Raw genomic sequence first — 27889 nt, forward strand, 5'->3', positions numbered from 1 at the left:
GCCGCCTCGCCGCCATTTTGAGGCGCCAGGAGCCGCGGGGGCGGTGCAGGTACCGGTACCGGTGCTGTGGAGGTTGCAGCGGCTGGAGCCCCGCGCAGGTAGGAGCGGGACCRCCGCGGCCGGGGCTCGCCTGCGCCTCTCCTGGGGGCGTCTTTAACCCACTGCGCCCGGGATGAATGAGCGGCGCCTCCGAGACCGCTCGGCCGCGGGCGGGGGGAAGCGGCTTCACCGGCCTCGCGGCTCGTGAGGCGGCTCCTAGGGGCTGCTGGAGGCGCGGCGCCGGGTGGCCTTGCACGGAGCCCCTGCGCCGCCCGCGCCAGCCCGGGCAGGGCTCCTCTTCGGCACCGCTTGTACTTGAGGTCCCTGCTCGTCTTGGTAAGATGGTAGGGACGGGCATAAGTACCCTGAGTCCTTTTTTTTTTTTTTTTTTTTTTTTTTTTTTTTTTAAGGAGAAGGAAGGTGCAGAAATAATCACAATTTTTCAACTTCCCTGATGCTCCAGAGGATGAGCGATCTTTATAGAAACCAGACTGTAAACTTTAAAAAAGACCCCTTGTCACTTATTAGTTGATACAGACAACTCACTAATGTGAGAATTAAACCTTATATTCTTAAAAATGAGCTTGCAGTCTTTGGATTTTTTTATTTAAGCTAGTGGATAGAAATGTGTAGAATTGCTGAGGAAAAACATAGTAGTAATACAGTAACACTTGAGSATGTTTTAGATTAGAAGTAAGTAACTGAAGGAGTTTTAATGTTAAATTTATTCTTACTATTATGCTGAAGAGAGATCCTAGAACTTGTGACTTGACTTCAATACTTTTTTTTTCAATGAAAAGTACCACTTCTTTACCAAAAAGTTATTTGCATTAAATTATAGCTATTGGTGACTACAGTGGATAAGAGCAATAGAACATGCTTTGAAAGAAAAATGTGGTACAGTATTCTTATGCATTTATATTCCACAGGCTTAAATAATTCTCTGGGAGGTTTGTTATAGCTTGTGTGATCAACAGTATTTTTTTCATTAATTTTATTTTTCTATAGTTCCTACACAAACTATTATGTTTAGTGGAAAGCTTAAAGATTAAAAATAAGACAGCAGTGCTGTAGAAACACACAAACAATGCAGGCACCATCAAAAAATTGAAGTAAAAATAGTGAATTATTTGTGGTAAAGACAGATTTTTATGGTTGAATTGCCAAGTCAGATTGCTAATATAACTGTTGAAAACTAATACAGTGKTTGAAATTGTTGAGTCTGGCTCTGGTGCTTACATTTAGAGGTCTGAGACAAGAACAAGGCTTTTAGTGCTCTCRGTATTGGAAGATTTCAATATTGCAGTGACTGTGAACCATAAGGAGTCCTGCATCCTGTCTGCTCTCCCTAACAGTGTTTCAATTTGATGTTCTCTCTTTGTGTGCTATTTCATTTTCCCTCTGGTGACRATGGTCTAGTGTGTTACAGTTGGTGACTGAGCTGTGAAATTCTCGATTTGGTTCCTATTTTGGTCAGGTCTGTTTCTAAGCTTTCATTCACAAAATAGGCAAAGCATTTTTTTTTCCATCAAATAAGTGACAAAGTTATGATGTGCTAATAAAGTTAGGATAAATCGCACATACTAATTTTGTAAAATAATACTTATAAATAAACTTGTATTTGCCTTTTGTCTAAGACAAAAAATCACATTTGTATTATATCATGTATATGATAATGCATGATAGTTCACCACACTATTAAAAAAAAAATCCACAATCTTAAACAGAGAAAACTAGGAAAATTTAGTTCTCAACACTTCTCTATTGCTATTCTGCCTTTTTTTTTTTTTTTTTTTTTTTTTTCCCTCCTGCTAACTGGATTAAAAGCTGTTTTGGTTACTATGGCATCCCGTGAAGAAATTACTGTCGGTGAAGATGAATTAAGGTAAAAAAAAACAAAACAAAAAACAAAACAAAAACAAAACAAAACAAAAAAAAACAAAACAAAAAAAAAAACAGAACTGCAGTATGAGCAGGTTTGAAGAGAGATCCACAGTTGCAGCAGTCACTTACAAGTTTATCTGAGGTTTAAAAACTACTTGAAGGAAAGGTTATCTCAGCATTTCTTCCCACCATGAGGAGGAAGGGGAATGTGTGTGTGCATGCATAGTTACATTTCTGAATGATGTAAGTAATATTTATAAAAAAAAAATGTTACGGACAATTAAAAAAAAAAAAAAAAACTTTAGCCTGGTTGCCCTAACTAGTTTGCAAGTTTAAAAGGCTAAAACACTTTCACAGACCAGTTAGAATACTGTATACAGAATACTGTCTGACTGCCAAGACATCACAGAACTGTCTGTAAGCATCTGAAATTTAAGTGTAGTTTTTTTTTTTTAATTCTCTTGTCATCTGCCTCAGAAGTTTTAGAGGTTAGATGGATTTGTTTTTGTATGGTGTTAGTCAAAGTGAACCTGTTTTACCTATCTTTGTATTTATTTTTTGTGATGTATTTCATCATATTTGGATGGGTTTTCTTTAAAGGAAATAAAAACAATTGGTTACATTTATGCTTTCAGGTCTCATTTTTTGTTTGTAAAAGGTGACTTGCTACAAAGTGGTAAAGCTTTGAACTAAATTCAGCAATATTTGAACTCTCTCAACAACAGTTAATATAATTTGTTGGTGTTTCTATAGGTCCCGGTACAGCCACTTAGAGAAGATGACAGACTTGGTGGCCGTTTGGGAAGTAGCTTTAAGTGATGGTGTTCATAAGATTGAATTTGAACATGGGACCACATCAGGAAAACGTGTTGTCTATGTTGATGGAAAGGTGAAATTACTATATGCTCAAAATTCACTATGATACAGACTTGTAAGTGTGCTTCCATGCAGAATGCATCAGAACAAAGAAAAGACTAAATTATGTAAAGTAAGCCAACTGAATATGCCTCACTTGCATTTATTAATAAACTACATTATTCTCTCTTCRGTTACAATTAAGGTAGAGTGAGTATTCATGATGTGATTTGCAGTCCTTGGGCAGAGGCACTCTGTACATGCAAAATACTATGTATTAGTACATACTGAAATAATTAAGTACTAGGCCGTTGCCCAAGTTCTAATTCAAAATTCCTCAATACTGAGACACATATTCAGGTTTATTAATTAATACCTGTTGTCTTTGTTTTCTTCTACAGGAAGAAATAAGAAAAGAATGGATGTTTAAATTAGTAGGTAAAGAAACATTTACCGTTGGAGCAGCTAAAACAAAAGCCACTATTAACATTGATGCAGTCAGTGGCTTTGCATATGAATATACTTTGGATATCAATGGGAAAAGCCTAAAGAAGTATATGGAGAACAGGTCAAAAACAACTAATACGTGGGTACTGAGTTTGGATGGCATGGAGTGTAGAGTTGTTCTAGGTAAGTAAATACTGAATGACTTCATGTTGTTGCCTTCGAATAAACCTGTGTGCATTTAATAACTGGCAGTTAAGACATAGTTCAGTGGCTAGCAGTGTTACAGTGTAAAATTCTGAGYGGTCTGGAAACACTTTGGAATTGATGCCAAAGACAACAGTGTGAAAAATAAGGGTCTGGTTAKACTTATGTGAGCCTGATGTTGGTTTTCTGTTCTGTCACAGCATTGTCAGACAAAGATCAGAAGGTGTTGCAGCTACTGGATCCATAGAACTGTAGAACAGCCATAGTGAGGTGAAGCATGCTCTGGAAGTGTGTATTAATTTGCTAACCAGGCTTTCCTGAACCTTAACCAAAGTCAAGGAATGCTTAACTGAAGAAGTCTGATGGTGTTATTGTACATCTYTTGATAGTATAATCAGCGTGCTTTTTTTTTCCTGCATCACTTTTTAACTAAAAAGTTGGTCTTAAAACTTCAGATGACATCTTTTCACTTTCTTAATAACAAGGCAATACACTGCTCTTCCTTTCCCCAAAAACATTACAAGCAAATGGGTAGAGGGAAGCTACTGGGAAATTTTGGGGGGTGGGAGGAGAAGCTTCCACTTGTATTTTGCTGTAAGGCTAGATTCAAAGATGAGATCTGGGATTATGATTTCTTATTAAACCTGAAGACAGAGTGAATGTCCTAAGATCAAGTAAGACTTTGTGTATTGGAGATGGGGTGGTAATGCGGAACAGTGAGAAATTGAGTTTATGACATGGCCTGCTTGGTCTACTTAGAGTTTTAGTCTCCTTGTACTTAAAAGGCAAGCAGGGTTCAGCTTCCTAATAGTTGCCAGTGGAGGGCAGTGTCGGTAATGTGAATTCTAGAGCTAACGAACTTAAGGTTATGCTGGAAAAAATAAAATGCAACTGTTTCAAACAAAACAGTTGCAAGATTCTTCATACTATATTATGGATAGTACTTGAGTTTTCAAGGAGATTTTAAGAACACAGAAATTCTGAAGATGTTAAGTAAAAGTGTTCTTGAATTAAACATACCTGAAAGATGTAAAAATCAGAACTTCATTGAATGAACAGTCCTTAAATATTAGCATAAATTGCTTCATTTTTCTGTCCTCAAGTTTTTTAGTTTGAGGATGTCAGAAGATCTCTGACAATATTCAGAGCAATTCAGAGTTAATAGCCAGTGCTAGGGAGAGGTTGTTTGCCTGTTGATGACAGGGCCTTCCATCTCTCCAATTTAAGAACAAACTATGTAGCCCATGTACTATAATTAAATAAAAACTTCTCTTGGGAACTGAAGTAAAATGGAACAGGGCTTGGGGTTGGGTTTGGTTTGGTTTTCCTAAATCTGTCTGTAGGAGGRGGAAAAAAAAATCTTGTTCTTTCTTCTTCTTGTTCTCCTTTCCTTCACAGAAAAGGACACTATGGATGTATGGTGCAATGGCAAAAAAATGGAAACGGCGGTATGTGATCATTTYCCAAAGCTTTTCTATAGGCTGTGGCTACGTAACCAAAGCTTATGGATATATACTGTAGTTTCTTTTGCTAATACGTTAGTGAAGCCACAGTGAGTAGCAAGTTACCTCACTTTGCCGCAGAGTACAAACATACATATAGACTGCTAGGATGCTATTAACCATTCTGAGCTTCTTTCCCTGTATTTTATAACCAACAGTATTTTGTGTTCTGACGTAATAGAACGTCAAAAGTCTAGGCATAAACAGTGCTTTTGGTTACACTTTTTAGATAAGCAAGACAAATCTTTTAGGTCAGTTTTTCAGGGTTTCTAGAGAGAACTTACCAGAGGAGTGGGATGAACTCCAGTTTGATGCGGACTGTAGAGCCACCTCATCCAYTCAGGTTACTGGTGACAAATTTGAATATCTGGTCTTTAATGAGTAGCTTCTCTGCCTCCAATCTACGAAGACTTAACTCTTAAAAACTTTGTCAGATTGTCTTGTCTTTCTGCCACTTCTGCATTGTTAAAACAAACTGACAGCTTGCAAGCTAAAGGACTTAATCTATTTGATGTCTCTTTATTTTATATTGGTTTTTAGTGTGCCTATTATGTACACTTCCCTGTCCTTGAAAGRTGTGCTTTCTTGCCAGAGAATTGTCACTGTGATTATTGCCATGAGTAGTCCTCCATGTGAGTAGAGAATATAAAATCAATGACTTTCCTAAAATTGAGAACAGGATGAAAATATTTATCAAATATTTCAGTAGTCAGTGGGACAGACATCTTCTCACAGAGAATTAGAGCTCTTGATGGTTTTCAGTCTTTTCTATATGTAGTTCTGCACTATAACAACTGCACTAGGGAATAGTCTTGCAAGCTATGAGTATACATATTCACAAAACTACTTATGTTAGTATCTTACTATTTTTTTCATTCTCCCAGAGATGATGACAAAAATGGAATAGACATGGGTGGCAAAATCCAGCTGCATATGCAGGAGCTGTGTATCTAAAATGTGTAACTATCACTATTAATTCTGGGATCTATCTATTCATTCTACTGTAGAAGGCAGCACTAAATCCTTCACACTTTACTGTCACTTCAGTTGGCTAAAACCAGCTCTCCTGCAAATCATGGAAGAAAACTGGCTCTTCTGTTTTGTTTTACTGGCATGAATTGGCTATACTAATTCACATATTTGAAGAACTCAAACTCTTCAGGAAAAAAATGGACTGTCACTTAAACACAGAGGTCTTAACATTGACAAAGCAGTATCTGAGACTTTGCAGCCTTGTTCAAAATTTGTGCTGCGTTTTGTCACCAGTACCTAGTATAGCTGATCTAGCTATGAAGATACAAATGACTGGGCCCTTGGAAACAGTTAGATGCACTGATATTTTGTTTTATAAAAACAGCACTTGTCTATTATTGTCTCCTTTCTCCTAGGGTGAATTTGTAGAAGATGGGACTGAAACTCACTTCAGTGTTGGTGATCACAACTGTTGCATTAAGGCTGTCAGTAGTGGGAAACGAAGGGAAGGAATTATTCATACCCTTATTGTGGATGACAGAGAAATCCCAGAGGCTGTGGAGTAGACTCTAGTTAACTGATTATTGTAGGACTAAGATCAGGAATTTTCAATTACTGTGGTAATTATTTTAATATGTACTACTTGTACATCTACTTTGTGCTGGTTTTATTTTCTAGCTTCTGTATCTGAAATTCATCTTTTTGAGGACCAGATGAAAATAATTATATACAACCTTCTACATAATCTTTTTATTATATATAAAATAATAAGTGCAAGGAGAGCAGAGGTGGACTTGAGTAGAAATTATATATTAGAAAAACTGCTATAATAAAATGCAAGATCCATATTCAGTAGGACTGAATTCTTTTAAACTGGAAGTATATATGGAGTGGGGAGAAAGCACATGCTGGGCACTGGAGTAAGCTGTTAAAATGTTCTCAGTAATTACGTTTTCTATTACACTGACTTCCAGTGTTTTTCAGGTGCAGTTAAGAAAACAGTTATTAAAGAAATACATCATTTCCAATACTTGTATAACAGTATTAAAATAATACTGTTATATACTGAACAATGAAAACTGTTCTTTCTACATGCTCTTATTTGGAGTAAGAATAAAAATGTTATACTTTGCCAGAAAGAAACTGGATGCCTCCCTAAGGCTTTCTGAAAATTGATGTCTGTTACAAACTGTTGCAGTAGCTGAGAAACTTTGTAGTGAGTTTCCATTCCTTTCTGCCTCTTCAACATACATGCTACAAAACCCTTTCTGTTATGAACCTCCTTCTAAAAACTGAAATATCTTGAAGCAAGCTAGAAGAGCTCATATTGATTCAATGCTATTTAACAAACCTCAAATCAACAACTGTATGGCTTCTTGGCAGTAATGTGTGAATAACAAAATGTGAGGAAAAAACAGGACAGGAATGGATGGTAAGCATATACTGCTTGAATGGAAAAGCTAAAACAGGAATAGAATAATTGTGTTTTCAAGCTTCCAGGGAACTGTCTAAAAGCAGCCCTAGGATTTCTGTTAGAGCCAAGGCTTGTATACATTTCAGGTGATTCTTAAAGCTCACAAGGGATTTCTGCCCATCTGACACCAGTGTGCAACAGGTAATCACAATTTGTCTGTAAGACAGCAATGGAGATGACCATTAGAGCACACTAGGCCCACATACTGCAGAAGCTATCCTTTAGAAACAGTGCAGACGTAGCTAGTCTTTAAAATGAGGGTGGAAAAAAACCCACAAAACATGAATATATTCATTTAAAGGTTTTTCTTCCAGTGGTTCTCGAAGTTCTCCTCTGGCACTCCCCCTTGCAGTTCTGAATTATGCTTTTATAACTGAATTTCTTTTTGGTCTTGGATCTGTCCCTAGCACTAAGCCCCTCTATCTGGGGAGTTGGAGATGCAGTACAAATGTGTTGGGAACTTACTAACAGAGGTGCTTCTTGAAAAGTTTCATTAGCCTCTGATTATATTTAGCATTCAGACTACTCTCATTAGCATAGTGCTTTACATATATGGCTGAAGGGTTCTTCATATGACAATCTTCCTTGGCTTTTAATAGTTTTATGCAGCCCTTCATTTCCTCTCTCCAGACAATTACAGTGACCTTTCAGTCTAGAAGCAGAGCTGATATTAATACACAAGCCCTTATTTCTGTATTTACAGCATTATTCTAAGCTGTCGAGTGTAGTTTTTGGCTGTATCTGGTGTTCTTAAATGCTTCAGATTGGGTAACTGGGTGGTAACTTTTAGTTTTGGGCAGCGGTGTCTGTCTTAAATCCTGCAAGAGACAGCTGCAGAAAGTTTCAGGGCTTACTACAGCTAATCTTGAAAGTACCTGAGAGCTGCATTGAACCCCTCTTTAAATCATTAATATTTCTTACCCTTTTCTGTTGAACCTCTTCAGGTTACTAGAGAAGTAGCATAGGAACAGTTAAAAAACCTAAAAGTTGTTTCTGGAATCTCTGAAATCAGGTATTCTGCTTTTGCCAATAGAATAGCCATTTCGAGCTACAGCTTGAACCACTTCTGTTTTTGTAGCCTTTCAAACAGATTGAACATTACTGAGAAGTCTGAGGCTTGAATACAGTCCAACTTACATTCTTAATACTGAAGGAAAAAATAACTGATCGGCTGATGTTGTTATACTTTTTTATTTTGAATACATGTAATCTACAATACTTGGAATCACATGTAACCAATAAAAWTTTTAATAGCAACAACTGTTAGAAATCATGAAATATTGCTTCATTTATCATAACCATGTGAATTTAGTAGCAGATTCCTAGGTGGAAAACCATATTCACATGACGTTCACCTACTTAAGTCAAAACAAAATTTAAGAATTAAAGGCACAACCTAGATTTCTCTTGCTTCAGTAATGTATGCATTGTCTCAGATTAAGAAAGCATAATCAATGAAAGTTTACACAAGTGTCAAGTATATAGTCACATGCTAAGATACTTTAAGACAAACTGAATGACCATTGTTTAAATAATGTATAGATGTTAAACTGAGTGTTGTGATACTTTCCATCTCTATTCATAGATGACTTCAATTTAAACTCCTTAAGGTATCAACGTATAGTTATTCTTGGATGTTTCAGAGATGTCACAAGGCACTTTGATTAAACCATGTTATTTTAAAAGCATCCTCTTAGAATCCCAGTATTAGACTTCGTTTTGAGGTGATCTCCACATAGCTATAGTTCTGAATAATTATCATGCAGTGTGCTGCTTGTTCCCTTAGAGGGCCCAGACCTTTCCTCCTGAATCTGGGAACAGGTCAACAAATACTGTGGAAGGGCCTGAATAGTGTTGAAAATTACAAAGATGTCAGGATTGTTTACATCATCTACTAAACTGTCACATACTTCAGTGGCATCTCCCTCCACTACTGGTGGCATAATATAAGACTGTTTACCTTTAGTGTATAAGCCTGTTAATACTTGAGCCTCAAACACACACATTATAGAATCTGTTTCCCATTTCTCTTTACTCTCGATTAGGCTTTTTGGGTTCCTCCTAAAGTAGATGCCAGCTCCATATTTTTGTTCTGAAAAAAAGAAAGAAAAATTGTCTTTAAGAATTTGTTCTTTTAGAATCACGGTAGTAAAAGTTTGCTTCCTGATTCAATATTTATTGAATCCAGTACGTTACTGTTCAGTGTGTTCCACCCTCTTAGAAATAAGTTTGCATTAAGTGTCTGCTGAAGCTTTACACTGTTAAAGTGTAAATGTCCATAGCCTTTCCTCCAGTACTACTGTTGAACTCTCACTGAAGTCATGAGCAATGACAGATGATGGCCGTTCTGATTTAACTATTATTCCAATGATAGAAACATCATCTAAACACTTGTCATTGTCACTGTGAGCTAGGCACTCTGATAAGCACCAAAGAAGGTAAGGTTTTAATAATATAAGCTGGGGGGTGGGGAGGGAGGGCGCTTGAGATTTATAAGGAGAATATTACGTTAAAAAGCTGTTGCAGTATTGTGTGGAAGAACTGTAAAGAAACATAGTCATAGTGTTCATTGCTGTGAAAGTATGTCATGTAGCAAATGTGTTTCCTGAAAAGTTTATTGCCTGAAATCCTAATTCCACATTTGACTAGCAAAATACCTCGCGTACTGCTGCGTTACTGATAAGGAGGTGAATGCTTATTCTTTCCAGCTGTGAAAACCTCTTGAACATTATCTATCACAACATTGTGTAAAAATGATAACAAGAAGGTTTCTGTTTGAGTGTTTTTGTTTACTTTCTTCCTAAATGTATTCTGTCTGAGTGACACTCTGCTTATTCAAATTACTTACTTTATCTCATTGTAGTTTTGAGCAGAGGGTTGGACTAGATGACCTTCAGAGGTACCTTCCAGCCTCTATTATTCAGTGATTGCTTTGTAAAAGTTTTAAAGGATTAAGCTGCTAAATGCATGTTTACAACAAGTAAATAAGGGCTTCTTGTTCCAAGAGTAACATAACAAAATAAAGGCTCAGAGATGGCATTACATGTGTATTAACAATTCTGTCAACAGTGGCTAGGCTAGACTAGAATCCAGGCTTGTCTTCCCAGAGTCTTACCTGAGTTTACAGTATTAGGAAGGAAAAATAGTAAAATCTCATTACAGGAAAAGATTAAGCTCATATGACTCTAAATACTGGTAAGAACCAGTTCTTGTATAGGAATGTCATTTTTTTTGAACTTTAACTTCAGTTGTTGAAGTCACTTAATTCTGATTAAAAGATACAAAAGCAAGTAACTACCTGTTGGTGGTAAGTACATTCTGTGAAATCCAGTTCGACATATCAAGCCACAGAATTGAGCAGAAACACGCTGGTACAACTTGTGTATTTTTGAGGTAGCTTGTTTTTCTTTTATTCTTTTTTTCATTTGTTGGAATGCAGCAGATAAAAGAGGGTTATGTATTTCTTCCATCTGTAACAAATAGCAGCGTAATGTAAGCAAACAGGAAGAGACCACTATCAGTAAAATGAATTAATGCCCTTGTTCAGGCTATATTTTTCAAAGTAACAACCCTTGACTTAGTTTATGCACCTTACCAGCTGTGCAGTCAATAATGCAGCTGACATGTATAGCTGGTCAGGAGGAAAAGAACCATGCCACTGTCCCATGCTTCTTACTGAAACTGGTGAGAATGTATCTTGCTGTACTGGTTTTCAGTAGCTGAACTGTGCTAAATAGGTTAGGTATCAACCATAAATGAAAATAAGCTGTGTCGTCCTCACAGCCTAATCTTGCAAAGAACTGCAGGTGTTGTGTAAGACATGGAGAACCTYGGCTCTCACTGATCACAGCTTTTGCGCTGACATAAACAGGGCTCTCAGGTGAAGAGGTCTACAGATGAGAAAGCCTCTACGTTAGCTTTTGCCTCACAGGCCCTTTCAAGCAGTAACACAACTGGGACCTTTGGGGAAGTTCAGCCCCTGCAGATCTCACTGGCACACCAGACCTAACCACTGGGCCAGTCACAAGCCTATGGCAATAGCCAACACGAAGGGCCTGCAAGGCCTCTTCTGCAACAGCCTGCTTAATGCCAGACTCTTCCTGACCACTCAGCTAAAAGGTAGCAAGTGCAAATGCATGACTGAACTCGAACTTCTGCTCCATTAAAAATCATTTAACTGAGCTGTAACTGGTTTCAGTGCACTACTGTTTTAAATTTTGGTGTAGCTTTTGGGTTGAGATTTGAAAAATTCATTAAGTAATATATTTTTGATCTCTAGAACTAATCAGTTCCTTTCATCTGGTTCATATCTTCTAATATTTTAATTGAAATACTGATTTTTTTCATATGAAAGGGTATGTAGCAGTGTCCATCTGTATACTATACACATTTACATACACCATTTATATATCCTTTCTGTCTTTGGCTCTAAGTGAAATGGTCAAGTCTCTTTAAACTGTCAACAAAAACACAGAGGCCTTAACATAAGTGGCTGAGGTCATGCAGTAGCTTAACAGGGACGTGGCAGTCTGGTTTCTAGGTACCTGCTATTATTATTAGACACACAAATCCCTGTATTTAGAGACTCTAATATCTTGCTGTGTGGCACAAACTCAAGTTCCTCCCAGACAATACAGCAGAAATTTCCAGAGAAGTGCTCAACTACCAAATTGCTAGTAATCAAATTACAACTCTGACAAATTCAGTTGCTAGTTTTTGGTGTTATGCTCAGAAGAAGAGACTTTTAACATATCCTAGAATATATTACTCATTTTAATACCTGAATTTCATATTTCTTTAAAGTCCTTTAATGGAAMATTTGAGGCACAAGGTAAAAGACTAAATATTTTAAAATATTTATGAGAATTTAAGCATACTTTTTCAGTATTTGCTATATGGTAAAAATACTAAGGCTTTTTATTGGATCTGTTTTAAGGCTTAGACTAATGTGATCTTAATCTTTAAAGCAATGTACCAAAATAGTTCATCCGAGTTTAAGTATGTTAAACGCTGTTAGTTCAAATGTATTTTATCAGCTGAGATTTTAATTTTGCCATGAATACCCTCTTTACCTTGAGAAGAAGCAGCCCAGCTTTTTCAAACTGTGTTTTTCTGTTCTTGAATTCCAGACTGTCTGATTCCACCAGTGAAATCTGGAAGCATTTAGTATTCTTGGCCATGTTAAGTTGCCCTTCTGAAAGCTGAGCTGCTTCCGGCTGGCCTGAATACAAATAAGGGAGTAAATGTTTTATATCTAATAATACCTGGAGTAAAGGCAAAGAGAAGGGATCCAGTACTTTATTTTGGTGGCTTAGTTAAGAAGAAACAATATTTAATGCTTTCCTGAGGCTAAGACAAAAAAATTCAGGTTATCATCTTGCTCAACACCCATCACAGGGACTTTTTAAGAGCACAGTGGTGCCAAAGGCTAACACTGAGAAGACTTGGTATCTATCTGGGGTGTGTGTGTGTTTGTTTTAAGAGCTATATACCTCCTGTAAGTCACTGATGTGCTTATGGCTAAAGTGTTGTGGCTTTTTTGGGTTTTTTGKTTTTTGKTTTTTTTAAACAAAAATACAAACATCAGCATTTATCAAGAATGCTTTGGGACTTATCCAGAGGGCAAAGCAGGGCAAAAAGTCCTATTCAAGAAAAAGGAAAAATTCTTCCTATTCCAATTGCTGTTAGTACACCTAAACTAGAAAAAAAAAAAAAAAAAAAAAAAAAAAAAAAAAAAGCACCAGAAAATCCCTACTTAGTCTTAACAGTTGTTTTCTGTAATCTCTAAAGGACATTTTGCAAAAAAAAAAAAAAAAAAAAAAACTCTGTCCAGGTGTAGAAATACTTAAACCAATTCAGTTTGCCGAGAACTTTGCTCATAATATTATTTCTGTAGTTATTGAAGAAACACGAGAAAGGGGGAATAAAAGAAAAGCAATTTGTCATCTCCAAAACATCTCTCCATTAGCTACCTTTTATATGGTGGAATCTATCCTAAACAGCTATACAAACACTAGGAAAAATGGATTGCTCAGTTTTTTGTAAACCCACTAATTCTATCAGCTCTCAATAAAAGTCAGAAATCCTGCAGAACAAGTCCACTGCTGGGTTCTCCAACAGAGCTACAGCTCGTGGCTAAAGAAAAAAAAAAGTGTTCTGCATAGGTATGGGTTAATTAAGTGCAAGTTTCCTAAGTGTCCTGTAGTCAGACTTTAAAGTTAACCTGTCCTGGAGGAAGCCAGGATTAGAGCTGGATGTACAATGCCAGCCAGCCCAGSTATGAGCTGTGACCCGCTGGGACTACTGCCAAGTGAGTAGCTGAAGTCAGTAAGATAACACATGGTCTTCCAGGGGCTCACACAATAAAAATACAGTAACCTCAGTAATTTTAGTCATATACTGCACATGTGAACTGTTGTACATGTCTGTCCACTATTGGCAATACACAGATCTACGTTGCTTCATACTTATTTATGCCAACGTACTCTCTTATTTATTTTACATACCTAAAGAATGCAGCAGTTCCTCCTGTTTGGCTGTAGTCTTCTCTTGCATACAAAGGAGTAATTTTTCTGTTGCAAGCACTGCATCAATGACAGCATCAGGGGGGCCATGAAACTCTAGCCTTGCTTTACCATCTCTCACTTCTTCTGATATAYGCACACTAGAATGCTGCTCTGCAGCTAGTTCTGCAAACTCTTTTTTACCAAGGTTAAAAATGTAGTTGTTTTCAATAGTGGCATAGTGATTTTCACGAGTTTTTAGCATGTTTTGGATCCACAGTTTTGCTGCTTCCAATGCTGCAAGGGTGTTCCCCTTAAGTTCAATAGCTGTTTTACTGTTTGCATTTTCTCTTCCACTTTGTCTGCCTGATTCTATACCTGGAAGAAAGATTGTTTTATGTAAGATCAGTGRAAGAGTAGAAAGCTTTTAGGTGCTGTCACAAATTTCTATACGTAATCCAAGACCGTGCAGTGTCAGAAGCTTTCTGTTCTTCTGGTTTGCTCAAAGCGGAGGTTAGACACCAGGAGGTAAAATTTCTAAACAAAAAACAATCCCAAACATGCAGAATTCATTTGCCATCCTCTAAATGAATTCTGATAACAATTACATACTGACTATCATTTTTACTTTTGAAAATCTCCAAAGGGAGAGCCCAATTCCATTCAACAGTATACCCTTTTGAAATTTTGTTTGGGAAAAATTACCTGGTGCTATTTTAGATTTGTGAACTTTTCCTAAGAAGGAAATAAATCAGTGCAAATAATAAATATTTCATTTAAATATTTCAAGCAACAACTCCTTTTCTCTGTTCAAACTTTTCCTGAGATAGGTATCTTCAGCTACGATTCCCAAGTTCTTTGCAGAGACCTGGCATATCGTTGACTTATACCCAGGAAACTATATGTAAATATCTCTGGTTTCTGTGAAAGGGCTAAGGGAACATGATCTTAGAACAATGTCTTCACTTCCCTGAACTGAAGATTTGCTCATTGCCTTAGTCATGATTCTCTTCAACTCTAGGACCTGCCAGCAATGTCCTAACCAAAAGCTGAACAGAACTGTAATAGAAAAACAGAAGTGATAAGGCAAAGGCCTTGCTTCTCAGTGATACCAGTTTTATTATACTTGCTCAGTGTGACAAAGCTGCAGAATACAGTTGTGAACGTAGTCAGGAAGGGCTAGCCTGAGTTTCATTATATTTTTAATAATTAAGCCAGGAAAAATATGAGTATCTGAAAAAGCTTTAAAAACAAATGGYTTCTAATACTAGTACCCCAAAACAAGGGGATTGGCAAAGAAGTGTATGTATGTATAGTGTACAAGTCCTACTCAGACACATAAGGCATAATCAGATTCAACAGACCYGATGATCACTACTACTTTAAAGTATCCAGGACATGAAAGTCCTCCAAGGTGAATGCTTGGAAAGGTGGAAGGAGAGAAGAAGCTGACCTAACCTTGCCCACATGTCAGACTCTGTCAGAGCAGGAATGTGTGGAAGAAGTAGAAATTACTTAAAAATGCAATTTCATGTTGATAGTAGATAGCTATGCATTTTTATCTAACTTGGGTTTGAAACAACCATTGATCTAATTTTATTGATATGCATTGATTCCTGAAATGGTGGAAACTGACTGAAACGTGACTAATTAGAAGCAAATGCATAGGTAACACAGCTAGAATCCTCCAACATGTATTCAATTTTAAGAAAATATCATTTWGAACTTATTCATCTCCCATTTTTGATCCAACTTCCAAAGACAAAATACAACAGTTTCAGGAGTTAATTCAGCGATTTCAGATCATTTATATAGTAACCTGGTAACAGTAAAAGGAAACTAAGCAATAAACAATATTATTAGCGCTAGTAACTTTTAAAATAACTTTTACAAAATATAATTTCAGGGGAAATGTTACACCTTTTCCCAGCTGCATCAGAACTCCTCTTGACCGTTTCATCTCTTAGCAACCACTCTACCAAACACTAAAATTATCAAAATGCAAAGCTCTCATATGTTTTTGCTTTCTCCTTTGCCCACAAGATACATGCAGGTAGTAGGTACTTTTTACAGAAATGGATTTTAGATTCTCAAACATGATGTAGTTAAAATGTTCCTTCTGTTTGTTACTTACTCAAACAAGCACTTCTGTTGTAGTGTTGCTTTTTTTCCAGTTTGCTTGATGCTGAAAAAAGTTTTCTCTGAAAAATCTTGAAAGAAGAGAGTTTAGGGAAGTTCGCAACCTCTATTATCAAACACGCAATTTGTCCCAAAGTTCTATTAGCTAAGCAGTTTATAGTCGTAATTACATACAACAAATTCTGAAACGATGTTACCAGCTCACATKCAGTCAGCTTTTCCCAAGATGTTAYTCCTGACGAGATCAAACGCATACCTGTCCTTCTAATTCTTCTAAGTTAAAACACGTTACATAGTGAACGACAACTTTACCAACTCTCTTTGGTGGTGGCATRTGAGAAACCCACTGCACTACAGCAGATGAAGGTGCCCTCTACTTGTGGTTGAGTGCTCATTAATCTTTAATCACATCCAAGCCCCTGACTATCCCCCTATCTTTACCCCAAACCACCTCTTCATAGTCTCACGTTGAAAGTCTAAGAAGCACTACACCACTAGGCTCTGGATTTGGCTTCTGGCAAAATTCCTCTTGCCTTTCCTACACGGCAGAAAGGCTTTCTGCTGTGCCCTRATGATCACACAGCTATCATACAGCTTTCTTTAGTTTATGGGACTGTTTCAGTATATAGCACCTGTTGAAAAAAATGCATGGTTGGATTTAAAATAGGAACAAGAGCAAACTGTACTTTTATACTAGATGGTGATCTAAGATAGTTGCATATTAATCAGCTAGGCCAAACACTCCAAATGTGGAAATGGCAGACTGCAGCTGAAATTAGCCACAGAAACTACTGTTTATTTGCAAGTTGCAGCCCTTCTTTTGTGTTGGGTCATATACTATGATGTCAGCGTTTTGGCCTGGGATACTTCATTCGAAGAAATTAGTTAAAGACATTTCCTATTGAAGAATAGGCTCTTTCCCTAATAAACGAAGAATAGATGCAGTCTTTGTTACAAGATCCCTGACAGTCATGAGAATTTCAGAGCTTTCTCTAAGCAATAGCCTTGCTATCAGACTACAGTGTGAAGACTTTTAGATTAGCAAAGAGACAACAGAGATTTGTAAAGGCAAATAATACCTGTGAAAGAAAAAAAAAACTCACAAAAGTGTTATAAACAGCACAGAATTCAGAGTATATTAATTTGCTGCCATATATGAGAATTTTTTTACAGTTGTTTTGGGTTCTCCTTATTGGTGGTTAACACCAAACATGTTACCTGATAGGTATCATAGTCATCTGGGTGGATCACAAATTGTACATCTATCTGCTTCTCAGGATGTTCCATGGCAAAATTAAGAACCTCTTCAATCATGACCTCTGCCACTATATCCACAGGCAGCGAAGACCAAGTCCCCTGTGCTGGGAAAGAAATTGAAGGAGACTCCTGATTCTGAACATCATCCAGGCATCTTGTCACTGCAGCTTTTAGTTCCTGCAGGAAAAAAAAGTGTTTTAGTAAGAACATCACTCAACATGAAAATCACCAATGAAAATCCAATCTAACTCATGATCACCTCACAAAGTAACACCTTGTGGTAGTATGCCGGCCATACAACATGCAGTACTGACTTGCAGGGCAGACTATACCCATGTGTTTTTATGAGCTCCTTATAAAATGAAGGATATTCAGAAAGATGAGACTTAAATTCACCAAGAAGAGCTGGACCTCCTTTTTCCAGAATTCCTTTTGAAACATGGGGAAAATTGCTATCCGCATACATAGAATTAACAATAGCTGTAGTCTGGAAGAAAAGAATACAAAGTTTCAGTACATTCCAAATTTACTATTTGCAAGCTTTGCTATTACAAAGAGCATTCCCTCTAGGAACAATTCCCTGTGAAAAATCCTGATTGCGGCAGATGAATTGTTTGAAAGGCTCTCACTACTACTAAGGACAGTGCTGGAATACAGCAAAGATACACCTAGTGGCAGTAAATTAATATGCTTTTTCAGAAGATAGTAATATGCATAAGACCTGTTTCAGTCATCAGAGCATATTCAATAGTATTATCACAGATGCAGACGTGACACCTACGCACCTCAACAAATGCAATTCTGCAGCTAGTTATCAGCATGTAGGGCTGCATCTGTTATCCCATCATAGATGGGATCTACCCATAGATGCTCCCAGCATTAGGGTAGTATATACCGATATCCAAAATTAAGAGGTCAGTGCACACAGAGGAACTAAAAAGCTATGGTTGCTTCCACTACCCAGTGAAGACCATGGATCCCCTTAGTGCACTCACTAGGCCTCACATATTTTAAATCAAATATATAAAATGCAAAAAAAAATAAAATAAAAAAAAAATAAAAAGCTTGTTTACAGAATGTTGATGACAGTAGTAATCATTCTAACCTTAACTGTTCAAGAGTGCCTAAAGGTACAAGACTGGTGTGCATTCTCCTAATAGCCTTGAAGACATATAGCATCTTTCAGCGCTGTAAGGGTTTGAAACTTTGTATTTGCTAAAAGCAAGTGCCATTCTTGTGATTTAGCTTCCAGTCTAACAACTCTATTGGATTACTCATGACTAAGCCCACATATTTTGCATCAGATTAAAAAATTGCATCAGCTAAAAGATTAAATAGTTCAATTCAAATGATGCACTGCTTAAAGATAAAAATGCACATTGTTTGTGTAATATATTTTCAGCCATTTAAGTGTTTGGCAAATAATTTCAGTAGTAATGAGAACATTTCTCAAATTGTAAGAAAAAAGGCTTGGCAAAAAATAAAAGTAGATTTCAAAGGAATGCATAATAAAAATAGGGACTTTTATAATACTGATAACAAAGATAAACATTAGCATTGGAATATATTATAATTAATCATCAAACTTTTAGCTGCTTCCTGTTATCCCATAGTAGTGTGTATACAAAAAAAAAAAAACTAACATTCAATAACCTTTTTAAAAACTAAGCCATGCAAATACAATTTATCGACTATTTGTTTGGTAACTATTCAGTGGACCAAAACAACACATGTTCTGAAAACCTAGGCTCCACTCCAGTAGAGACCTGTTGCAACTCTATGTTCAACATACTACAGGACAGACTTACCTTCTGCTCTTCAATAAGTCCTCTGATGATACGCAAACGAATACCTCCAACTCTGGAGAAATGTGTAGACTGGCTTTGATGAGCTGATAGATTTTCCTGACTCAAACTGGGTTCACCTAGCAACTTTTCACAAGCTTTTTTCATTTCTGCAACTGTAGGCTCACAAATGTTCACCAGACGGATCTCCTTGAGACAGCTTGGTAGACTTGTCTCAACAAATTCCCTTATTGCCATTATAATCACTTGAGCACACAAACTGAGTGGGAAGCCAAAAACACCAGAACTCACTGCTGGGATAGCCACAGACTTTATATTATTTTCTGGAGTACTAACATACTTCAGAACATTCACAATGGCTGTCTCAAGTAGGTTACAACATCTTTCTTTTTTGGAGATGGACCATTTTGGACCAACTGCATGGATAATTTTCTTACAAGGAAGCTTTCCACCACTGGTCACAGCTATTTGACCAGCTGAGAGATTTCCATATTTCTGAATGTAAAAATTGCTTTGTTCTTTTATTTCTGGCCCTCCAGCATTCAAAAGGGCAAAAGCAAGTCCTCCTGCATGATATAGATATTCATTGGCTGCATTCACCAAAGCATCAGCCTCATGTAGTGCAAGATCATCTTTGCAAACAGATACGTGAATCCCATGCTTTAGTTCTTTCCTGTATACTTCAACAGGAGCGGTTATACTTTTGAAGGCCAATGTACAAGCAAACTTCTTGTAAACAAGATTATTTAGACAGGACTCTCTTTTCTTAAGAACTTCATAAGCATCTTTATTGATGGGGACCATCAAGCTTTCCTCATCCACTACCATGCTTGACCCTAGGATATAAAATAACATAAAAGGAAATCCAGGAAACCACCATCAATACATTTCTTAATACAGAAGCGTGTTTTAGAGCTCTCAATTTTACTTATCTTACTGTCATTACTTTCTAGTATTTTTTGGCATAGCCTGATCTGTCTTCTTCAGAAGCTTAAAAAGCACCAATAAAGCAAAGAAAACAAAGCCTTAAGAGCAACAATACATAGACTGTGAGGAGTTAGCGTGATCCCTCCCCTAAAGCAAATACATCTATGCTTGTTCCCGATGGATGCCAATTCCCTTATTTTCCTAGAGGAATTCTTGTCCCAAATCTGATTCAATTCTGTCCAAATCAACTTCCCTATCTAGTGGCTCCCTTACCCCGTCCTTCCTCAAGATCTCATCCTCTTCATCACCTCAACATGAACTTCAGGAGAATGGAAAGCTCAGCTGCGCTCTGCCAGCTTAGCCTATCTGCACTCTGAGCAACAATCAGCTGTCCTTTGCCAACAGATTTGAACAGAACTAAATATAGTAAATACCATGTTAATTAATATATATCAATTTGTATGATTTTATTAAACTTCTCACCTGAGGCACGCTACCTACTGGTAAAAAGAGTCTAAGGTGAAACACCACTTTCATAGTATATACACTGTGATTCATCAAAACACTTCTGAGCTCTTCTTTTAAAAGTGAGATGCTAAAGTAATGAATCACACGTAACGTTGATCCAAACCTTGTCCAATTCGGCCAAAAGCAATCACAAATGTTCATCTCCCATATCAGCGTTTTTTAGTTTGCTGCTTGTAGCTGCAGTGAATTTTCATTTTAAAGAAAGGAACACATTCCTGATTTCTAGACGGCTGAAGGAAGGGGCTTACCTGAATTGCTCCTTCCTTCTGGGCTCTCTAAACTCGAACTCTGTTGTAAAACRGGGAGGAGAAAGTACGTGTTGTTACTAGACGCGCAGCAGGAACAGCTCTGTTCTAAGCACAACGGGTAGCACCACCTGCGCAACGCATTGCACGATCTTTCCCAACGCTTAAAGCGCTGTTGGGAGCGGGGCCGCCTCTAACGTGGGCGCCAAACCCTCCCCCGKCTCCCCGGGGCCGGCGGCCTCGCAGGAGCTTTCAAAGCCGCTTCTGCCCGGCGGGAGCCGGCGGCGCTGTGTCCGCCCGGGGGCGAAGCTCGCCTCAGGCGGCCGCGCCCGCGCCCCGCTGCCCCAACGGCCGCGGCCTCCCCCCGCGCCGTTCTCGCCCCGCGCCGTTCCCGGCCGCTCTGCTGACCTGGCGGTTCCCCATTACCTGGGGAGGCGCGGCGCGGGGCGGCCGGCTCCCCTCAGCGCCGGGCGCAGCGGCGGGGCCGGGGCCGGGGCCGTGGCCGGGGCCGGGCGGGGAGTGGCGGCTCCGCGCCGCCGAGCGGGAAACGAAAGCGAAACCGCGCGACCGCCATCATGGCGCCGCCGCCGCTGCTGGTGCGGCTCAGCCCCGCTCCCGGCGCCGCCGGCGAGAAGCTGCGCCTCAAGCTCGAGAGATACTTCCAGTCATGGAGGCGGTCGGGCGGGGGCGAGTGCGAGGTGCGGCCGGGCCCCGAGCCCGGCACCTTCCGCGTGTACTTCAAGCACGAGCAAGGTAGGGCGCGGGGGCGGCGGGGCGCGACATGGCCGCCGCGGGCTCCCTGCGGCCCGCCGCCGCGCGGTGTCCTCCCGGCTTCGTCAGCTCATCTGCCCCAAATTACTGCAGACAAGAAGGAAGTGGAGTCCCGCACAGAGCACGCCGTGGAAGTCGGCGGCAGCATGCTGAAGATAACCGTCGAGGCAGAGGAGGGGGACTGGAGCGAAAGCCAGCGCCCAGCGCTCGCCTCCCCGCACCGCTTCTCCCCGCCTCCGCGGAGCCCCGCGAAGCAGCAGGCGGCTGGAGGCTGTGGGGGCTCCGCGGCTGAAGACATCACCAAAAAGGTACGTCAGGAAGAGCAGCGAAAAGCCGCGTCCACCCTGCCCTGCTTACAGCTGGGGCATCTCCGTGCCTCTCCTGGGGAGAGGTCGGGCAGCATCGCTTTCTGTTGCGCTTCCATATTTCACGCCAAGCATGTTGGTGACACCTGAGCCAACAAAACGGGGCCGGGAGCGGGCCTGAGCGCTGGGGCACAGGCCATCCGCGCTTTGCCTTAGCAGGCAGCAYGCTCCCCGGCGTGGTTTGCATGCGCTGGCTGCTCTTCTCCGAAGCAGTGCCCCAGCAGGSTTGGGGTGATTGAAGGCACCCCGAACTGCTCCCAGAGGGCAGAAGGACCGTTTGAGACTTGATCCTTTTCACACAACGATAGCCTCTAATGCCATTTCAACAGGTTTTTTTACCCTCAGGCAGCCTCAGTGCTCTCACCTCAGCATTTGATACATTCTTCACTGCCCTCTACGAATACTGCTGCGCGGGGCTGTAGCGCAACAGACTTATTTCAGAYGCTGTAGTAGCAGTTGTGCAGAAAAGCTCAACTTTCGGGGCGAGCCAGCCTACGTGATACGGATGTGGCTCTACCAAGACAATGATATCAGGGCCAGGAGGGTTTGCTCTATTTTACGTAGTAGCATAGATGTTGCTTTTGAGATATAGCAGGTACTAGCATGGTTGTTATTTGACATTTCTRTTCTATGCTGCAAATCTTCCTATCCTCTCTAGGCAGAGTAGAAGCGTGATCCGGTTTGTTAATATTTTTCAGACTCCTGTTTCCTGCCTTAATCCTGATGTCGGAGTTACTGAAGCATGAGTTGGGGGAAGTTTTTTAAAGGAAGATAGTAGAGATAGCTCTTTACTTATATTAGACTTTCTAGTTATGTAATATACGTGCTCTTAAAAAATGTGTCTTGAACCAAGTAGCAAACTTTCTTATTTTCTGTGTTCCTGCCATGGTTAACATTAACAAATCTCAGTCCTACTGCTGACTTAGAACGTTAGTCTATTAACATATGTATAAAGTCTGCATACAGAAAATAGCACTGTATCCAAATGTTTCCATCATATCAACACAAAATGTGGTTCTACTGAGAAGTATAGAGCTTTTTCTTACTCAAATATAGAAGCGAGCTGAGAGCTTTAGAAAAAAAAACCACATTTTGATATCTTCTTCTTTTCTGTTCAGATTTTTCTTACAGTATCTGCAACTTTGAATACCAGTATGTTCACTGAACAGCAAAGGGAGAACATTACCGTGATATGTCCAAATTTAAGAAGAGAAAGAAATCTTGGTATTGATGGCTCTGAGACACTGACAGGAGACTATGCAGATATTGAAAAAGTGTACCACTACTTTAAGGGTCTCACTGCAGGCAATGACCAAGGCCATGATTTTTCACGTTCTGAAAGCAAAAATGATTTGGGAGATGAGAATGGTCTGAATACAGAAGAAGTGCTTCAGGTTCCATCGTATCTCTGTGAATACTTTAGTCATGCCTACAAAGAGCAAATTAAAGAGCTATGTGAACGTTTTGGAGTASATATAAAAAGTAAAGAGAGTGACAATGGAAACACATCAGTGTGCTTCACTTCTGATGTAAGCCCCACATCAATACAGGCAGCCAAAAAGTTTTTTACCGAGACTTTTCAGAAAAGTATACACGGTCTGAAACAGGAAAAAATTCCCTTTACAAACAATAACCAGTTAAATGAGACAATAGTGAAATTAAATGCTAGGTTTAGTAATCTTCTCTCCAAACAGGAAGGGAACCAACTGCTGCTCTGTGGTCCAATAAGTGAGATTATGGCTGCCAAAAAATTTCTGGAGAAGGAAAGTGAGAACAGCCAAGCTGAAAATAATATGAATATATCAGCTGGACTTTACAAATACAGGTGTGGAATTGAAGTTGATGCTTCTGAGTTTAAACTGTTGGAAGCAATATTAAACAAAGAAATTGAAGACATTAAACAAAATTTTGATACTCTTGTGGAAAAGAAAGACAGTTCATGTGGCCAGAAGATGATCATCATATTTAGGCCCAGGATCAACGTTTTTGATATGTCTTCACACGCTACTGAAAGTTTTATCAATGCATTTCAGAATGCCTCTGCAATGCTAAGAGAAAAAGTCATCAGCTGGAAGCTTTCAGAAGATCATAGAAAAAGATTAAATATGCTTCTTGATGGAAAACAATTGGAAAATCTGCATATAAAGCTTAAGAAGAAGGAAGACAAATTTGTTTTAAGTGGTTTACCAGACCATCTTTGTGCTGCTGAAAAGCACATTATGAACCTTCTTGACATCAGAGACACTACACAAACTAAAAACAGAAAAGCACTGGCTTCTGATCTCTGCTATCAAGAAGCTTCAAGAGTGTCCGAGATGAAATATAGTAGTTGGCAAAAGAATAATTTTTCTTCCAAAGAACAGGCTAAGCCAAAGGCAAAGGATGAAGAACAGGAAAAAGATGTGTGTCCTATTTGCCAGGATAGCTTTAACAATAAACAAGTACTGCCAAAGTGCAAACATGCATTTTGCCAAAGTTGCATTCAGCAGTCAATGACTTATAAGAAAGCATGTCCTGTTTGTAATACCTGCTATGGACCTGTGCAAGGAGATCAACCAGAAGGAAAAATGTCATTTAAAATGATTTCAGCAGAACTCCCTGGCTATCCCAGATGTGGTACTATTGAGATTACATATGATATATTCAGTGGTATTCAAACTGTAAGTATATTTAAAGAAGTAGAAAAGATATTTTTCCCCTGACAAAACCAATATTGAATGTAAATTTCAGTATTTTCCATCATTTTCATGTATTCACTGGAGAGAGATTTCTTTTTTCAGCCTGACGTTTTATATTCATCAGGCTGAGTTACCTGTCTTTAATTTTTATATTGAGAACAGCTGAGATGAAACTACATAATTTTGTGTACATGATATATTTATGTAATAATGAAGCTTCTTTGAGGCATTCTCTTAGGTACTGAGAACCGTTGATCAAAACTGAGTATCAGGCTGATTTGTAAGCATTTCAGGTAAGAGAAACTTATGTTTGTGTCTGGAGTTACGACTAGGCCTGAAAACGTAGTCAGTGAAAAAGTCAGGCATAGGGTGAAAYGCGTTTGAGAGCAAAGAAGAAAAAAAGACATTTAAAAGTAGCAATGAATGCGTGATGACAAGAAAGTGTAAACATGAAAGAAATGCTGTAATGAGGAAAAAAAAAACCTCAGAATCACTTGTGCATTTGGAATGGAATGAACATACAGATAAAAACGCTGCGAAAGTTGGGATGTGTGATTTTTCACACTTTTGAAGAATTCATGATACATCATCCACTTTTGCTTTTTCTACAAAACAGAGCAATCATCCAAACCCAGGGAAACCTTTCTGTGGAACCTCTCGAAGAGCGTATTTACCTAACAATAAGGAAGGACAAGAAATTCTGCAGCTCCTCAGAAGAGCCTTTGACCAAAAATTGATTTTCACAGTGGGGCAGTCACGTACTACTGGTGCAAAAGGTGTCATCACATGGAATGATATTCACCATAAAACACAAATGCATGGAGGACCTACAAAGTAAGTAGTTTTTGCTTTAAGTAATTTTACTGCTATTCAGATGTGGCAGGATGGGCTATCCTGAGTATTTTCCACATTTGAGCTTTCAGATTTTGAACAGCAGTGCAAGTCATTGGCTAGTCTGAAGTATGTGCCCTGSTTTATCACTAGCAAAGCGATTGTGGAATGCTCTGTGAATCCAGATTTGGTCCACCTTCGCACTCTTTGCATGGCTATGGCGTAGTGGATACCCCACRCATCCAGAATGCTTCTGGTGATAGCACGCAGGTTTAGCACCACCAGTACMAGTGGTGGTAGGTAGGGCAAAGGCAGTATTACATTTAGCACTTGATACCTGCCTCCCAGAGCCAGTCTGGATGGTTGAAATGAGGATGTGCTTAGTCTTCTGTTACCCCTCAAGCCATTYGGTTACCTAACTTGGAGATATTTCCAGCCTGATTTTTCGAAAGTTAGATGTCCTGGTGTTGTACTGTTGCCAAGGGAGACCGTGGTCATCTCTGAAAATCAGATTCTTAGTGTCAGTTTGGACACCCAAAATCAGCAGCTGTTTTTTGTAAATTTTTAGCTTTACCCTTTCCATACCACTTCTATCACCYGTGAAATAGGGGCTGCCCTCTCTTGTAGAGTAAGGAGTAAGTGCATAAATCTTGGAAGTGTTTTAAGGGATTTGTGTGAGAAGGTTTTGTAGAAMCGTCAAGTAATTTATTGCAGAAGTAGCCCAAATAATTATTTTCTTTTTCTCCTAGGTTTGGCTATCCTGATCCTGATTATCTGCAACGGGTTCGATCAGAACTGAAAGCAAGAGGTATTGAATAAAGGATCCTACCAACTATCTGCCTTCAAGTGTAATAACTGAACACACAGCAGTTAATCTGCTATTTAAGGACTAAGAAGAAAGAAGTTATTGTTCAGCTGCCATACTTCCTTTCTCAAAACTGAAATACCTATTTGAATTTCAGAGTCAGCTGAAGAAATTTGTTTTGATCACAAGATACATGTCCTTTTTAAAAACCTTTTACTTATTTGAATCATGCTCTTACATAAGTAACTTAGAGAATTTGGGTCTTCTGAGTGCAGCATCGTTGTCGATATTCTTTTATTATTACATGATCAATCATGTATCGGCATTGAATTACTAATTGATATAATTTAAGGAAATTGAAATTTTACAAATATGGGTTGAATTCAGCAAAAACTTYGGCTGCAAATGCAGAAGATACCTGGAAAACTAAGATATTTTTCTAGCTAAAATTCTTTGGAGGGTGCAAAACACTTCTAGATTAGAATACTCATTTTTAATTGTAATTGCCAAATTACCCATTTTTTAGGGAAGAGGTTAAACTTGCTTAATGTGAAACTAATTAGGTATTTTCCAATCGAATTAAATATTTCTGATTGACATAAACGTTTTCCAGCAGATGGTTATATGATCTGTCCATGATGACAGCTGTAAAAACTGAAGTGTTTGATTAAAGAAAAGCCAATACTAGATGGTGAACCCCAGTTCACTATCACTAGTAAAATGAGAAAAAGATACATAGTTTGATATTTGATCTTATGTAGCTGGTATAGTATCAGTTTTGTAATGCTAAGAACTTTTGCTTTTTTCCTCTTTTCGGGGAAAAATGTAATTAGCGATTTCAGTTTTAAATGTGAAATTAGCATGAATGTTGTATGATAGGTAGCATATGTAGATGCTGGTCGATTTTTAACTGCAGAAATGCTGGATGCTCAAAGCCTCATTGGATTAAACAAAGTATCCAGTGCCTATGACCATCTCTGATAATGAGGCTGTGGTTCTGAACCTTTCATTGTATTTAAGTTTAAATAAAACTTAATTCAACTTCACATGTAATAGTACTATATTTTTCCCATTGCTTTCAACATATTCTTTAAATTTTATTACAAAGATACTTCGTTGCTATTCTGTGCTCCTTATGATTGTGATGTTGTAAATTGAGTAGCTTTGACTTAATGCAGTTGATAATTGCTAGTGAGCTACAGATTTTTTATAAGCTATTGAACAAGGGTAAAAATATCATCTATTCAATTACGTTCTTCTTTATAAGTTACTTAAAATTCCTTCTGTTTTAGATAATAGTTCTATAATTTTAAGAGCTTCCAAGCCACCTCTCCAAAGTGATTTGGACACAATGACTCTGAGATTTCCACATTGTTAACAGGCAATGCTACTCTACCACCTTGACTTTCAGATTTCTTTGTAGTGGATACTCRTAGGTTTTCATTTGAATTAGAATGACTTTTTCCCCTGTGATTTTGTTTTATTTATTTTAGTTTTACATTTTCACGTTTTTTCAAGTTTCTTCCATTTTCTGGCAGTAAAATACAAACATGCCAATTGTTTCTAAGTGCCCATGCATATTGAGCTGTTTCTTCATACTGAAGCCAGCTGTGAAGCTTAAATTCTCTCCAGCTCCTCCTTCAAGTCCATTTTTTCCA

General features: G+C 38.6%; 3 protein-coding genes across 8 annotated transcripts; 2 read left to right on the plus strand and 1 right to left on the minus strand.

Moving 5' to 3' along the window:
- Window positions 1–6: 6 nt before the first annotated feature.
- On the plus strand, window positions 7–6755 carry FAIM (Fas apoptotic inhibitory molecule). Of its 6 annotated transcripts, XR_014896498.1 has the most exons (7): window positions 105–375; window positions 1867–1924; window positions 2677–2812; window positions 3180–3408; window positions 3630–3699; window positions 4828–4877; window positions 6320–6342. XR_014896498.1 is itself a non-coding variant. In XM_085310196.1 (6 exons), the coding sequence occupies exons 2-6, from the start codon at window positions 1881–1883 to the stop codon at window positions 6467–6469; spliced, it is 609 nt and encodes a 202-aa protein (XP_085166322.1). In that variant the 5' UTR covers window positions 7–98; window positions 1867–1880; the 3' UTR covers window positions 6470–6755. The 6 variants fall into 6 exon arrangements, 5 of the variants coding, with proteins under 5 accessions (XP_085166322.1, XP_085166320.1, XP_085166318.1 ...); XM_085310196.1 differs by lacking the exons at window positions 105–375; window positions 3630–3699 and adding an exon at window positions 7–98 and having other exon boundaries at window positions 6320–6755; XM_085310192.1 differs by lacking the exon at window positions 3630–3699 and having other exon boundaries at window positions 6320–6755.
- Window positions 6756–8552: 1797 nt separating this feature from the next.
- Window positions 8553–21311, minus strand: PARP9 (poly(ADP-ribose) polymerase family member 9). Its single transcript, XM_085310191.1, has 10 exons — window positions 21190–21311; window positions 20785–20824; window positions 19085–19917; window positions 17536–17763; window positions 17238–17453; window positions 16015–16090; window positions 13884–14258; window positions 12450–12598; window positions 10676–10847; window positions 8553–9469 (listed from the first exon to the last, which is right to left on the minus strand). The coding sequence occupies exons 1-10, from the start codon at window positions 21202–21204 to the stop codon at window positions 9117–9119; spliced, it is 2457 nt and encodes an 818-aa protein (XP_085166317.1). The 5' UTR covers window positions 21205–21311; the 3' UTR covers window positions 8553–9116.
- Window positions 21097–27277, plus strand: DTX3L (deltex E3 ubiquitin ligase 3L). Its single transcript, XM_085310190.1, has 5 exons — window positions 21097–21534; window positions 21646–21860; window positions 23036–24577; window positions 25212–25429; window positions 26176–27277. The coding sequence occupies exons 1-5, from the start codon at window positions 21357–21359 to the stop codon at window positions 26243–26245; spliced, it is 2223 nt and encodes a 740-aa protein (XP_085166316.1). The 5' UTR covers window positions 21097–21356; the 3' UTR covers window positions 26246–27277.
- The last annotated feature ends 612 nt before the right edge of the window (window positions 27278–27889 follow it).

The sequence above is a fragment of the Rhea americana genome, unplaced genomic scaffold (assembly GCF_003343005.1).
Source record: "Rhea americana isolate MKP2758 unplaced genomic scaffold, rheAme1 scaffold_313, whole genome shotgun sequence".
NCBI lineage: Eukaryota > Metazoa > Chordata > Aves > Rheiformes > Rheidae > Rhea > Rhea americana.

Excerpts from the sequence above, each read along its gene's own strand:
- FAIM (XM_085310192.1), top strand. The coding sequence starts at position 177 with ATGAGCGGCGCCTCCGAGACCGCTCGGCCGCGGGCGGGGGGAAGCGGC. Across the intron at positions 2,813-3,179 it reads TTGTCTATGTTGATGGAAAG|GAAGAAATAAGAAAAGAATG; the intron begins GTGAAATTACTA and ends TTTCTTCTACAG. Across the intron at positions 3,409-4,827 it reads GGAGTGTAGAGTTGTTCTAG|AAAAGGACACTATGGATGTA; the intron begins GTAAGTAAATAC and ends TTTCCTTCACAG.